The following is a 15453-nucleotide window of genomic DNA, read 5'->3' on the forward strand; positions in this document are numbered from 1 at the left end:
CGGAGGAGAGTTTACCCAAGAAATCGGTCGGTTGTCATAACGATGAGTCCTTCTCATGTTTATGAGGGATTTTGGCTGGGAATTCAGGAAAGATTCCACGAAGTTTCACGAGAGATCCCCGGAACACCAGCCGAAATAGTTGAAGTTGGCACTGAGAAAGGAGGAAAACGAAAGCTTGAGCAAGTAGACTCCTCTATTGCTGAGAAGAAGAAGAAGACAATCAAAGCTGTTCAAGGGAGCACTTCAGCTGATATAGTCGCAGTTGCTTCTTGAAAGGGAAAACGAACGCTCAAGCAATTAGACTCTTCCATTGCTGTTCAAGAAAAGAAAAAGACAATCAATTAAGTTGTTTCAAGAGAGCACTTCTGGAAAAGTTATATAGAAATCCTAAACCACAACAAAAAGGGATTCATCTTACCACGTTATTGGCAACCTTGCACAAAGTTGACGTCAGCATTAACAGGTTGGGTAAATTATACAGAGAGATGATTGTTGAATAATGATCGATCGACAATCACTTTCATAGTCACTATCACTATATCTGCCTCCATGAGAGGTTCATGAATGGAGAGCTAGATTAGAGAAACTAGGGAGAGAGATGAGAGGTTAGGGTTCACGAGTACGCACACTACTTTGATATATCAATGGGGTTATATAAGGTTAAGGGATTACGCACATGGAAATGCTTGATAGTCAAGATTAAATGATATCAATCCCTAACTTAATGGGATTAACTGATCTTTATGACACCTAGCTAGCTATTACGAAAACGATTACATTTTTCCCTCTTAGATTAAAATGATCTGAAATTTGAAAGATGAGAATAACAATGGGATTTACGAAATCCTTGATTGGTTAAGATATATGATATCAATCACCAACTTATTGATATGGACAATTACGATTCTATGATATCTATTTGGAAAACTATTCGGGTATCTTCATGAGATAGGTTAAAAGATTCAAATTTGAAAGTAAGAACATAAAGTGGGATTTGCACAATCCTTCATTTTTATTTTTTTAAAAAGGCACAATCCTTCATACTTCTACGTACATTTGCAGATGATTAACTGTAATTATTTTGATAGATAGTTTTTCTAAGTATCCCAAACCTTGCGGGAACTTTGTGATTAATTACAAAAATATCGTTATCATCATCGCATAATTATCACGTTACATATATAACTTTTTTTAGTAAGAACCATCGATCTTAATTAATATGATTTCTTGTTTAGTCATTGTGTCTGGGCCAATGAGTTTTACAGTTAATGCCACAAGTTCAAAGGATGATAGAGTTTCTTCTGTAAGGGAACTGATCGAGGTAGCTTAATTTGGTTTTCACCATGACTACCTCTTGTGGCCTGATCGCAATAATGATGGGCATGGCATTGGGGCACGCACAAAACTTCTGGTAATTTACAAGTAAAATTTAAAGATGACATGAATTGATGAATATGAACATGGCTTCTCACAGCAATAGAATCTTTTCCAACACATCAAATCATCAAATAACATGACAAGGTTACAAAAGCTGTGTGAAAATTCATCAAAGAAAACCTAAACCAGTATCTAATTAAAACGTATATAATCTTTGAATGCTTGACGAGGGTAACCAACACAAAACCAACGAGTAAAATACTACTAGCAGCTTCATAGCTCGTACTTTTTTATATTGACATCGGATGTGTGTGTATAGTCCTTTCGATCGAAACTCTCTAAATCGAGTTTCTGAGTTAGATTGTGTTTGCGAATGAATGTAGCAGGAATGCAGGAATTTCCTACGGTCGATTAAGGGCCTTACTGCGTTCAAAATTGCTCATACCTCCTTACCTGTATTGTTTAGATGGCAGAGTAAGTTTTCTTCTATCAGAAATGGTAGTGCTGAACGCTACAAGAAAATTAAAAACAAACCAATTACCTGGTAGATGGCCAATTTTTTCTTTATGATTATTGATCTCCTCGTGTATCTCTACTCAGGATAGACGAGGCCAGCTGATTTGGGCACTGATGTAGTGCCACCATGTATTTGTTTACACAGAGAGAAGACTGTATCCGCCATTGAAACTGAATCCGTCGTATCACTCGTATGCACAATAGTAGATTGTCCATGATTGATCGTGTTTCGCTCATTCTTTTCCTATAAATTTCATTCGTCCTTTCAACAAAATTTCATTCGTAAGAGACCATCAATGAAAAACACTAAAAATATTATTACCTTAAATAGGTCAATCACGATGAATTATTAACATATCGAGTTGCAGCACTCTCCTGTTTCTTAAAACCATTGTTCCTAATTTCACTCAGCTAGTCATTATAACGATTCTTGATATGAAGCCGTGAATGCAACCTTCACTTGTTCCTCAGGGCATGTGAATTTGAAATTAAAATCTTCCAAGTAATTGGCCAGATATTTTGTCTATGTTATGTATGGGCCCTATTGAGATCTACCTCGTGTTGCTTTGGTGGTTATAATCCTAGACATTTCTCTACATATGTTATGCATGTGCAAGTTATTATTATTATTATTTTTTTTAGAAAATAAAAAAGAAAAGTGTTGGTTATTGCAGAGAAAAGATAATGGGGGAGAAAAGTGGGTTGTGGGTATTTCTTTTAGTTTATTTTTTTAATAAAAATATATTTTGTAAATGTCTTATTTATCCTTGTGGTTTAATCAATTCTCAAAATTTATTAATCTTCTATGTAATACCCCGAAAATCCAAATTAAATTCCATGGATTTTTAGAAATGATTTCACGATAGTAGGAGCGAGTACGAAGCTTGGAAAAGTTGTGGAATTAGTTCGAACGATTTTATTTTCGAAAACGAACGTTATTTAGGGGCTCATGGAAATTGACTTTTTATACGTATGGAATTTGGGAAAACTTCCTTCATGAAAGTTGTAGAGCTCGTCGATACGATCTCGTACATATATGGAACGCAGTATTCGGAGTTCGTATGAATAAGATATGAATATTTGAAAATTGAGATTTTTCTATAAATAGCAGAAAAATCAGAATTTTTCATTAAGGACGAAAAAATCTCATTTTTGCTGAACAGTCCCCCAGCTCTCTCCGTTCTCTCTCTTCCTTCGACCCTCAGACCCGACGGGTCTTAGTCGACCCGACCCGGCCGAAAACGGCGCCTCCGGCTTCCTCCGTCCCCGGACCCGGGCTCCCCTGAGATCGCCGGCACACGACGAGCCTCCCTCTGGTGTCGCTTTGCTCCGCCGCTGCCCCGAAAGCTGGATCGAAGGAGCCACAGTTCCGATTGGTGACCCGACCGGAAAACCAATTTTCCGGCATCCCCTCGGCCGATCCTTCCCATTTTCGTGATCTCCTCCTCATGCTGATCATCCCCATGTAAGCCTTTCATCACGATTTTGTGTATAGAACGCTAGATCATGGTTTGACTTTTTCAACGTCCCAGATTCAATCTGATCAAATCAGACGCACCAGATTAATCCAAACTTCAAAGCTTGATCTAGGACGATCTAGGCCAAACCAGACTTAGCTCCAGGTATGGAAGTCGATCACCCTTTCATTTTGAACCAGTTTGTAGTTGGTCACTTTGCCATCGGAGGTGGTTGACCGGCGTTGACCGCCGCGTTGACCGCCCACTGACCACCGCTTGTGGCGGCGTATCAGACCATATTTCGAGTTTTCATTATCTAGGCGATGATCTATGCATCCATACGAGCGTTTTGATATATAACTTGGTCATGTTAGAAAAAGTTGATAAATAGTGGATTTACGTTTTTACGTTACTATTTACGGTTTTTACGTTTTATCTTCGGTTTACGATCTGCGAAGATCAGACCATCGGTTTTACTTCAAATTTTAATATGTTGATCGTATGACTGTCCCGGTGACTTTGTGAGGTCACGGGCGAAGATCTGACCGTTGGATCTTCGTATAATTGAGAAATAGTGATTCGGAAGGCGATTCGTGAGAATCCGACCGTCGGATTTTCATATAATTTTGTGGAGATGTTAGTAAGGGCGATTCAGGAAGATCTGACCGTTGGATCTTCGTGATAATTTTGGAGGATGATCCTAAAGGCGATCCGTGAGGATCCGACCGTTGGATCGTCATTAAATTCAGATCCGACCGTTGGATCATCGTTTAATTTGAATCTGAGCGTTGGATCGTCGTTTAATTACATTTATGAGTTGTTGGCTAAGTTAAGATCATTATTGGATTAGGTTATCGACGGATTGATTTGGCGGACAATTCGGGAAAATTGTTGTTTTAGCTGTTAAGAAGACGCAGCTGAATTAGAGGTGAGTAAACCTCACGTGGTTCATATTACGAACTGAATAAATTTAATTACTTTATTTTTGTCGTAATTGTGTGAAAATATTTATGGAATAAATATTTGTTTTAAATCATATGGACTTGATCAACTACGGTCCATAGGTAAGTAAAATGATTTTATTATACAAATGAATTTCACGGTTTTTTTTATGTTTGAACTATAGTTGGTATTAGTGGTCATCCCTGAGCGGATGATTACGTATATATATATTTACGTGGAATATATATATTGGTTGACGTGTGATTGGTGTGATGAAATAATTGAGAATGAATTGGATATTATTCAAGCTATTAATCTCGCATTTAATTGTTGAATAATGAAATGTTGATCATGTGGTGTGAAAGCTATTTTATATGCCCAATTGTGAATATGTGGAAATTATTTTAAGAAATAAAGATTTGTCTTGAAATAATATGTCTCTTTATGTGGGTGTACATATACATATATACGATCTATAAATCATAAAGATTGTATTTTGTGATTTTGATTATGTCTGAGAAGTACAATTGTGAAGCCGGGTGTTATCTACTACCCCGTGCTTAAGTGAATTACTGGTAAATGTGTTTTGGTGTTATGTGGAAGTTAGCCTTGGGCCCTAGTCCCTACAGATAGTGCACTATTATACTCTTAGGAAGGTTGCTTACTTTGAGTATACATACTTGGGTATAGTACGTTGGACCCTGGTATGCTGCGGCTTACCCATGCTTTGGTATTATGGACCCTAGCATGTGGTTTCCCGTGCTTTGGTATTATGGACCCTAGCACGTGGATTTATGAATTGTTACCAATCAACCTGGCTTTCCCGTGTTTTGGTATTATGGACCCTAACACGTGGATTTATGATTTGTTACTAGTTAATCCGAAAATTCACTAAAAAGAAAAGTGTACTTATATTATTTTGATCAAATATCTATCTGTGATATATTGTTAATATGTGAAGGTGTTAGTGAAAAGAGAATCAAGCATGCTTTGCTTTAATGTTATTTCACATATTAATGTTGCAATAGTTGTTGGTTGTGATCAGTCAAATGTTGAGTTTTAAAAGAGAGTATCGAGAATATACTTGCTTTTATGTTTCTGTGATTTTTGGAGTTACCGTGTGACTGTGTTGATTGTTTACTTGAGTTATAATAAATATAATTGAATAAATCAACAGTTCTTTCTTGTTTACTCATACGGGCTGTCAAAAGCTTACCGGGTTTTGTGTTGTTGCAATTCCCGGTACACTATTCAAATTGTGTAGCGGGTAGTCTTACAGGTCAGGAGAATCAGGGCAGTGATCGTGCGGTTTAGAATATTAGTATTACATTTATAGCATTTGTTTTGTGAGGAGAATTGTGCTCTCTTGAGCTTTATAATTTGTTTTGGTGAGAGTGTACTGTAATAAGTAGCTTGAGGATTTGGTTTATGTAATTATCGAGAGGTGTAATGTGCAGTTGATTTTGAAAAAAAAAATTCTGAGATTATAAACAGGGTATTTGAGGTTCATGCTTCGAATATGAATTACTTAAATTCAGAATTCGGGGTGTGACATTCTAGGGTCATTTCTGTCAAAATTCTAGATTTTGGCTAACAAATCCTCTTCTCTCAATAATAGTATAGATTAAACATTATACAATTAAAAAAAAATTGAATCAATCAATATATAAGAGCCCATATAAGTGTGTGTGTGTGTGTGTGTGTGAGGCACATTCTAGTTGTTACCTGATTGTTATATGCAAGTATATATGTAACACTATCTAGTACTCAGAAACATGAAAGCATGTTCCATTAATTCATGATATAGCCATCATTCATTGAAAAGCTCATTTGGTTTAGATTTTTGTCCCATTGGGTTTTATCTAAACAAAGTTTAATGAGGCCACCTTAGCTTAGGTTTGAGGATAAGTGAATACATTTTTCCACTTCTTCTGATTTATAGGTATAAGTATGTATTTTCGTGAAAGTTACAGGCAGCGCATCTAGTTAGTAGTGAGTGTTTTTGTTTCCTGGCTTTCATATTAGGTTTTGGATTGTCAAAACAATCCCGTACTTATATCTTGTAATTGTCTCTCACTCTCTCTTGTGAATAAATTAACATCCATTTCTCAAAAAAAAAAAAAAGATCTTGTGTATATCCACTCTTTTGTAGGATATTTAGAAGCTATTTCAGAGAATACATTTGTTGCAACAACTATAGGGGGTTACAGAAAATATAGTTCCTACTTTTCCGACGAAATAAACGTGGTTTCAGAAAATATAGTTGTGGGAACACCACGGATTTTTCATTTAGGGGGGTGTATTGTATATGGAATTAGTGGAACTTTTAAAGAAATCTATGGAATTTAAAAGTCTCGGTGTATTCAATATAGACTTTTAGAAGTCCATGAAAGTCTTGAGGTATTCAATTAGGATTTTTAAAGATTTCATGAATTCCACCAAAATCTAGGGGTATTCAATTAAAACTTTTAAAAATGAATAAAAGTACAGAGGTATTCAAAATATCATTCATACTTATGGAATTAGAAAATCATGGATAATCATGGACTTTGTAGTGTTAACTATACATATCAAACTCCAATAATTTTCCAGCCTCCAGACCAAAGATTTGAAAAAGTCTATCAAAGTTCCCTCTTAAAAAAAAAATATATATATCTATAGAAGTCATTCATAAGTATATAGATTTTCATGAATCAATAAAAGTTTGTTGCTAAAATCAATGGTTTTAAGAAATCAATAACAATCTATCAACTTTTTAAAGAGTCTGTGGACTTTTTAAAAAATCTGTCATTTAAAAAAAATCTGCACAAATCCAAATACAATACATCCCCCTTAGTATAACCTTGCTTAAACATCTTCAAAAGACCACATCAATGTAGGTCTACTTATGAAAGAAATGAACACATATTTTTGCATAGAAACTTCAGCTAATGTACAACCAAGTAAAGACCTATCTTCATGCATGCCATTAAACAATGATGCTTCATTCAAAGACAATTTAGACACAAACATTCAACTACACCTACGAATGTTTTTGGTTTGGGTTTGGCAAAACTAAATGATCAACGTTGCCATTAGAACAGGCATCTAAACATTTATATGTGCACAAGTCGGTCTCATTTTCTGATAACCGTCTTTTCTGAATATGACCATCACTATTTGGAATAGGCTGATCACGCGATATCTCTCTTCAACCAACATCAGCATGCCTGGCCATCGATGTAAGAAATGCGACTATCTTTCAGTTGGAAGTGAATCGAAGTTTATAACCAACGTTGTAAATTCATTTCCTACTAACCACATCCGGATACTGAAGTATAAGCGCTTGAAGATGAAAATACAACATACACATGTTCTAAACTTACTAGAAAACAGAAGTTACAAATCCAGGATGTCAATTCTTGCAGAAGACATCATACTATTATGTCCATTGGATAAGAAGATGAAAATAAAACATACATATATATATGTTCCAAACAGAAAACAAAAGTTGCATATTCAAGCGATAAGCCTGGCGGCGAAAGATAAATATAGTTCTGCAGTCCCACAGAAGTGTCTTAGCACAAAACCATGGACTTCCTCCTGCTTAATTAGCCAGTAGACTCTACATGCCATTAGTGCTGATAACTATAATGATAGAGAATTGCTGTAAGCCAAACTTAATGGATGGCAAAACAGCAAATCATTGAAAGAGTAGCAGATGGAACAGTTCACCATCCCATCAATGTTCTTCTAACTCTTTGTACAATCTTATTTCTAGCTTCTCTGCTCCCCAAAGGAAATTCTCGACTATCATCCAAAAGAAATCTATAGACTTCCCATTGGCAATCTTCAGTCTCATGCCTTACGATTTCAGCCTACACGTCAACAACGAAAACTATGAGAATCTCAATACTCATGAAAAAAATAAATAAAAATTAATACCAGTACAAATTCTTACCAAGAAAATAGATATTCCCAACTTTTTCAGTGCAAGAGTAACATCATATATAAAAGACGAGGGGCCGTCCTTTTCCAGATAACTCAACTGGATTAGCGACTAGGAGTTCAGTATCTGGACCCTTGTTGGCAATGATCACTCTCAGCGGGTGAAGCATCTCCTCCTTCAACCGAGAACACAATGCAACCTGTCTTTCAGGATCTACAATCTTTTTCCCATCTGTGTGCTGAATAAACAGTTCCAAATTTCGGATGCCTTTGACAGTAGAAGAGAATCTACCATAGGCAATCTATATGAAAACAGCAGACTCACATCAGTAGATTTCTAATTTCAAATATGATTAAAAGTTTAGCTTAGTAACAGAACATAAAAGCAACAGTAAATAGATTTAGTACTGAGTGCTGAAGAGGAAAACTGAAGATACTTTTTTATCAGATTCTGAGTAGTGCAAGGACATCATTTTGGGAAAAATGGTACATATTATTGTTTACATCAAAGATTATTATGCAAAAACACTCTTCAAGAGTACTGTTCTATCCTAATAAATAAAAAAAATAAAAATGAAACTCTTGAAGAGCAAGCATACCTGTAGAACTTTTAAAGGAAGGTTGTCTATTAACATAAACTAAAAAGCATAGTCTCTAATCAACATCCAAACATAGTTCATGAACAAAACAAAATAAAATCAAGAAACCAAAATAAAGAAAAGAGAAAATATTTTTTGAGAACACCAACTTCCATATAAACACAAACAATTTTCAAATATGAGTAATCGCCGGTAATAAATATACCTCTATCGATAAATTTCCGAATTCAAGCCATGCCCTTTGTCACCTTTAGCCGGACCTCTACCATTCCTTTTGAGAGCCCCAGAACCCATCCCTTCTGCTTCTCCATCGATCAAGTTCCAAATTGCCGCGTTCAAAATTGCTCTTACCTCCTTACCTGTATTGTTTAGATGACAGAGTAAGTTTTCTTCTATGACTAATAATCTCCTCGTGTATCTCTGCCCAACGGTACACTAGGCCAGCTGATTTCGGATGGAGCAGCTGTTAGTAAGAAAGGTGCCAATACCTCGTCTGAGGTTGATAATGAATCTAGTGATGAGGACTCAGATTATAACGATGAAACAAAAGGTTGGGTGAAGAAATCCTTTGACGATTTTGACCGTCAGATTGCGAAAGATATTAGGGAAAGACCGAGTGACACTGTCCTGCATGTATAAATGCTAGCGGTCAGTGTCATGTGTACAAAACCTTAGATTCGCTGATTCGACATGCTGAAAGTACTAGACGGCGACATAAGTTCCATCGAAAATTTGAAAGCGGATTGGATTCTAGGGTGAAGAACATCGAATTACAGCGCACTCACGATGCCGAACGTGAATGCATCAGAGAGATGTAGTGCTGCGATGTATTTGTTTACACAGAAAGATGAATGTCGATTATTGTAAATAATCACATCACAGTAATCATCAGTATCACTTGTATCTGTCTCCATGACAGAGGACTACGTCGGAGGAATTATATATGTACTCTCAGATCGAAGGCGGGGACTTTATAAGCAGCTGAGGTTTGTTAGGGTTGGGTTAGTATATGGATATAGACTTGGGTTAAAAAATAATGAATAGGATATATAATGGGATTAATTGACATCCTTGATAGACTTTTTCTAATTAGAGATCTTAATTTCACAACTTTTGACGCATTTGCGGACGATCAGTTTGTTGCAAACAGTGGTTTCAGAAAATAGAGGGAATAACTTTGACGAGGATATTTAGTCGCTACAACTAGAAATGGTTTCAGAGAATACAACTGTTGCAACAACTTTAGGTGGTTACAGAAAATATAGTTTTGGAAACTACTTTTCCGACGAAATGAACGTGGTTTCAGAAAATATAGTTGTGGGAACGCCAGGAATTTTTCATTTAGTATAATCTTCCTTAAACCTGTTCAAAAGATCACATCAATGTAGGTTTACTTATGAAAGAAGTGAAGACATATTTTTGCATAGGAACTTCAGCTAATGCACAACCAAGTAAAGAACTATCTTCATGCATGCCATTAAACAATGATGCTTCATTCAAGAAGACAGTTTAGACACAAACATTCAAGTACACCTACGAATGTTCTTGGTTTGGGTTTTGCCATCAGAACCGGCATCTAGACATTTATATGCGCACAAGGCGGTCTCATTTTCTGGTAACCGTCTTTTCTGAATATGACCATCATCACTATGTGGAATAGGCAGACCACGCGATATCTCTCTTCAACTAACATCAGCGTGCCTGGCCATCGATGTAAGAAATGTGACTATCTTTCAGTTGGAAGTGAATCGAAGTTTGAAGTTTATAACCAACGTTGTAAATTAATTCCTTACCAACCACATCCGGATACTGAAGTGTAAGCTTTTGAGGATGAAAATACAACATACAGGTGTTCCAAACTTACAAGAAAACATAAGTTACAAATCCAGGATGTCAATTCTTGCAGAAAACATCATACATGCCCATTGGATAAGAAGATGAAAATAAAACATACATATGTTCCAAACACACAAAACTCTGCATATTCAAGCGACAAGCCTCGCGGCGTAAGATAAACATAGTTCTGTAGTCCCACAGATGTGTCTCAGCACAAAACCATGGACTTCCTCCTGCTTAATTAGCCAGTACACTCTACATGCCATTAGTGCTGATAACTATAATTATTTTGATAGAGAATTGCTGTAAGCCAAACTTACAGGATGGCAAAACTGCAAATCATCAAAAGAGTAGCAGAAGTAACAGCTCACCATCCCATCAATGTTCTTCTAACTCTTTGTACAATCTTATTTCTAGCTTCTCTGCTCCCCAAAGGAAATTCTCGACTATCATCCAAAAGAAATCTATAGACTTCCCACTGGCAATCTTCAGTCTCATGCCTTACAATTTCAGCCTACACATCAACAACGAAAACTATGAGAATCTCGATACTCAAGAGAAAAATAAATAAAAATTAATGCCAGTACAAATTCTTACCAAGAAAATAGATATTCCCAACTTTTTCAGTGCAAGAGTAACATCATAAAAGACGAGGGGCCGTCCTTTTCCAGATAACTCAACTGGATTAGCGACTAGGAGTTCAGTATCTGGACCCTTGTTGGCAATGATCACTCTCAGCGGGTGAAGCATCTCCTCCTTCAACCGAGAACACAATGCAACCTGTCTTTCAGGATCTACAATCTTTTTCCCATCTGTGTGCTGAATAAACAGTTCCAAATTTCGGATGCCTTTGACAGTAGAAGAGAATCTACCATAGGCAATCTATATGAAAACAGCAGAGACTCACATCAGTAGATTTCTAATTTCAAATATGATTAAAAGTTTAGCCTAGTAACAGAACATAAAAGCAACAGTAAATAGGTTTAGTACTGAGTGCTGAAGAGGAAAACTGAAGATACTCTTTTATCAGATTCTGACTAGTGGAAGGACCTCATTTTGGGAAAAATGGTACATAGCAATGATAGCATAGTTAACTCTAAAGTAGTCAGTCTGGAATCTTTCCCGGTATATTGAGGCAAAAAAATTATCAGAGAACAGGCTTACAAAACAAGTACCTGAATTTTGCAATCCTTGGAAGTCCTTAGTACGTCATAAAAGAGGCCCTTTTGATCCACACATTGTATTTGCAGCAACGTATGAACAGGGCTCAGTGTATTATCCAACGTAATACTTGTGTTTTTCACTGTTGCCAAACTTGGGCTGAGAGCTTTCGGACAAGCTTTGTCATCTGTTAGCTGATAGCCAAATAATTCTTCGGCAATTGCTGATGGAAGAGAATAATTTCCCTGCAAACTTTCATATTCAGGCCCTGCCAACTGAACCTCACAGGTGATACAGTACTCTCCTAGGGCAGCCATCAGATGCTCACATATGTCATCTCTCCTCTTTTTCGTGTGTAGCAAATCTCTGAAATTATACGTTACTAGGGTGTTAAACACTGTTCTGATGTATAACTAATAGTTAGGAAGAATACTATTTCATCGCATCATGATTGCGTAATTTCAAAAACTAGTCTTTTATCAGTTTCAGTCGGGGCAATAAATCCTTACTGAGAATACAATTCTAGTTGACATAATTTGTCCCAAAATTTAACATGTGCACAAAACAAATGTCAATCCAGATAACTATACACTAGGCAACATGCATAATCAGGCATTTCCAAGAAAGCGACTAGGGCCAAATCAAAATTAAAACATGATTAGACAACTCTTCGGCTTATTTGCCGACCTAATTCATTCTATCATGCTAATGGAAATACGTAACTAACTCCAAAAGGTCACATCAGACAAGAATACCACAACCTAGCACCTAAATTCAATGTATTACGACTTACTAACAATCCCGAAAACTACTCAACCACAAATTATATTTGTACTAATGGCCAAGAGTTCCTGATTATGCAAATTCATACAAGGAGAACAACAAAATGATAATAGCCGATAACACCAACACGCAAATTTCTGAAGGATCAATCCTTGCACACAAACACTTACAAGCAATCCGTGATGAAGAACAGGTCCAAAACCCTCCCATCCGGAGTTGGCATCACTTTCACTCTCTGAATCAGCATCTCAAGCTCACACAGCACCTTAGTAACATCTACACAAAAAAAATCAACACCACCTTTCTTCATTACTCAAAAACCAATCAAACAAAACCCCAAGAAAACAAAACCGACAACTATTCTCACCATGCAGTGAGCCTCTCTGGTTAAAGCACCAAAACTTCAAAAGGTAAACCGGCGACGGCGAGGGAGCACTGGACTGAATATTGAGGTAAACCTTATAGAAACACGAAGACGGGCAAGCAGAGAGCAGCCGCTCCTTCAACCTCTCCCAATCCACCTTCATTGAGCTCTGATTCGCCACCACCCACAGCACTATGTAGCACCACTTCCCGTCCGTCGTGAAATCTACACTCCCCAAATCCCAAATCAAAAAACCACACGATCTCATAACACGAAAGAAGCTACAATTTTGGATAGATTTATACTACCTCCTTTGGTAATGCAAAGCCCGAATTGAAGCACGGTTCTGCAGAGGTCGCAGCCGAGGCCGGGCTTGTCGGGACAATTGACCGTCACGACGGTCGGCTCGCCGGGATTCTTCCCCTGCTGGACTATAACGACGTCGTCGCACGAAATGCCCATGGTTTACAAATAATTACGAAATTGCCACTGGGAATCGGTTGGCTCTCTCACGAGAGCGATAAAGCAAAACCGACTGTGGCATTTAGAGAGAGAATAACGAAGCCTCTGCGGCCGCCTTTAAGCTTTTGTCTAATGACAGCGACCCGTGATGATTATTTGCCACGTCAGATCATTCAGCGGTCCTCAGGAGCTGCAGGGCCCCACAGGTTTTTTTTTATTATTTCTCAAAAAAAAAATCTTCCATTGTATAAATTATTTTAATTAGAAAAAAAACAAAAAACAAAAAACAAAAAAAGAAAGAAAAAAAAACAAAACGCGATTGAAATGGACGTGAGAGCAACCACAGGGGACAAAAAAATTTGAAGGAAAGTGACAACTTCATTGGATATAGGTGAATATTACAAAAAGATTCCAAGATTCGATTTTGGTGAATTTACAAGATTAACCCCCGAAGCCGTAGAGGGTTCGGCCCTGGCGCTTGAGGGCGTAGACGACGTCCATGGCGGTGACGGTCTTGCGGCGGGCGTGCTCGGTGTAGGTGACGGCGTCGCGGATGACGTTCTCGAGGAAGATCTTGAGGACGCCGCGTGTCTCCTCGTAGATGAGGCCGCTGATGCGCTTGACGCCGCCTCTGCGGGCGAGGCGGCGGATGGCGGGCTTGGTGATGCCTTGGATGTTGTCGCGGAGGACCTTACGGTGTCGTTTTGCTCCGCCTTTGCCCAGGCCCTTGCCGCCCTTGCCCCGACCCGACATTTTGGCGAGTGATTGATGAGAAGTTGAGATTTGAGAAGGTTGTGAAGTGATGGCTGATGAGAGATGGTGAGGGGTTGGATTTATAGGTTTGAATTGGCGGGTGTTTTGAGATGGGCGGGAGGGGAGAGCAGGTGGATCCGTGTGGTTTGGGTTTGGCTGAGTTTGAGGCGTTGATTTAGAGTGAGATGGACGGTGGGAGATGTTCGTGACGCGGATCGTACTTTTGTTCAGTGGTGGGATTTGAAAATTTGGAGTGTGGGGGAATTTTGAAATTTGGAGTGGACAAATTTTTACTTATGAAAAGATTTGGGGGATAAAATCAGCTGTCCCCAATTAAACTATCCTTATTCTGTTCCCATGCATTCATTGGTCCACAAAAAATAAAAAATAAAAAAAAAGATTAAGAAAATATTTTTTTAATCTTTGTGGACCAATGAATGCATGGGGACAGCATAGAGATAGTGTATTGGGGACAGCTGATTTCATCCCAAGATTTGGGTGTTTACACAAATAATTTAGCGAATATTATTATCATTTCAATGAAAGAAAAGGATCATTGACCCAAAACACTAAAATAAGTCAAAATTATCTCACTTATCCCAACAACACCCAATTTAAAATAAAATGACAACTTTGCCCTCGACTTAATTAATAAATTACATCCATGCCATCGATCTCTCTATCCTCTCTCTCTCATCCTCCCCCGATCTGCTCTCTCTCTCTCTCTCTCTCTCTCTCTCCGCCATTGTTAATTCCCTCATACCTCAATCTCTCCTCATTTCACCCCCTGATCTTCGACACCGATCCAAATCTCAATTCTTCGATTTCCATTAGATCTGAACAACCAAGAACTGCAGAAAGTATCACCCGGTGGTCGGCGACGTCGAAGCCGACGGAGACGACGAGTTCCAAGGCCAGAGGGGCTGCAAGTATCTCCCGGTGGTCGGCGACGATGATTTTCGGTCACACCAACTCTTCGACCATTGCCATCAAGAAATTCAAACAGTCCTTCCTCTCCGGCAACCCTGAGGCCGCAATGAAAGTCGAGGCTCGTCGGAGAAGCCTACAATCATCGCAATTGCAGCACCGACTTGGACGTCATCAGATTACCATAGAGGGAGGAGACTTCGCCACCGGAGCCGGGCCGCTCTCTCTCCCGTCCAAAATCCAATTCCGGCTCCTCCAAATTCCGATTCCGGTTTTGGACTTCGACGTGCAGCACGGACTGCGACTCCGATAGCTATATCTCTCTCACCTGTTTTTATCTTTCTTTCGC

The 15453-nt window shown here is 38.2% G+C and overlaps 2 protein-coding genes across 2 annotated transcripts; both read right to left on the reverse strand.

Annotated features, from left to right (window-relative positions):
- Positions 1-10625: 10625 nt before the first annotated feature.
- Positions 10626-13524, reverse strand: LOC133714776 (ACT domain-containing protein ACR9). The gene is made up of 6 exons (XM_062141029.1): positions 13271-13524; positions 12966-13187; positions 12769-12874; positions 11830-12181; positions 11252-11536; positions 10626-11168 (listed from the first exon to the last, which is right to left on the reverse strand). Exons 1-6 carry the CDS (start codon positions 13422-13424, stop codon positions 11022-11024), a joined length of 1266 nt encoding a protein of 421 aa, XP_061997013.1. The 5' UTR covers positions 13425-13524; the 3' UTR covers positions 10626-11021.
- Positions 13525-13790: 266 nt separating this feature from the next.
- LOC133714777 (histone H4) lies at positions 13791-14316 on the reverse strand. Its single transcript, XM_062141030.1, has one exon. The coding sequence runs from the start codon at positions 14175-14177 to the stop codon at positions 13866-13868; it is 312 nt and encodes a 103-aa protein (XP_061997014.1). The 5' UTR covers positions 14178-14316; the 3' UTR covers positions 13791-13865.
- Positions 14317-15453: the final 1137 nt, after the last annotated feature.

This window comes from Rosa rugosa, chromosome 6 (assembly GCF_958449725.1).
Source record: "Rosa rugosa chromosome 6, drRosRugo1.1, whole genome shotgun sequence".
In the NCBI taxonomy this organism is placed as follows: domain Eukaryota; kingdom Viridiplantae; phylum Streptophyta; class Magnoliopsida; order Rosales; family Rosaceae; genus Rosa; species Rosa rugosa.

What these genes read in the sequence shown, in the direction of transcription:
- LOC133714777 (XM_062141030.1), bottom strand. Translation starts at nt 14,177, where the DNA reads ATGTCGGGTCGGGGCAAGGGCGGCAAGGGCCTGGGCAAAGGCGGAGCA.
- LOC133714776 (XM_062141029.1), bottom strand. Translation starts at nt 13,424, where the DNA reads ATGGGCATTTCGTGCGACGACGTCGTTATAGTCCAGCAGGGGAAGAAT. An exon ending in GCTTTGCATTACCAAAGGAG is followed by an intron (nt 13,188 to 13,270) that starts GTAGTATAAATC and finishes TGGGGAGTGTAG; the next exon opens with ATTTCACGACGGACGGGAAG. An exon ending in CCAAGGATTGCAAAATTCAG is followed by an intron (nt 11,537 to 11,829) that starts GTACTTGTTTTG and finishes GTTTTCATATAG; the next exon opens with ATTGCCTATGGTAGATTCTC.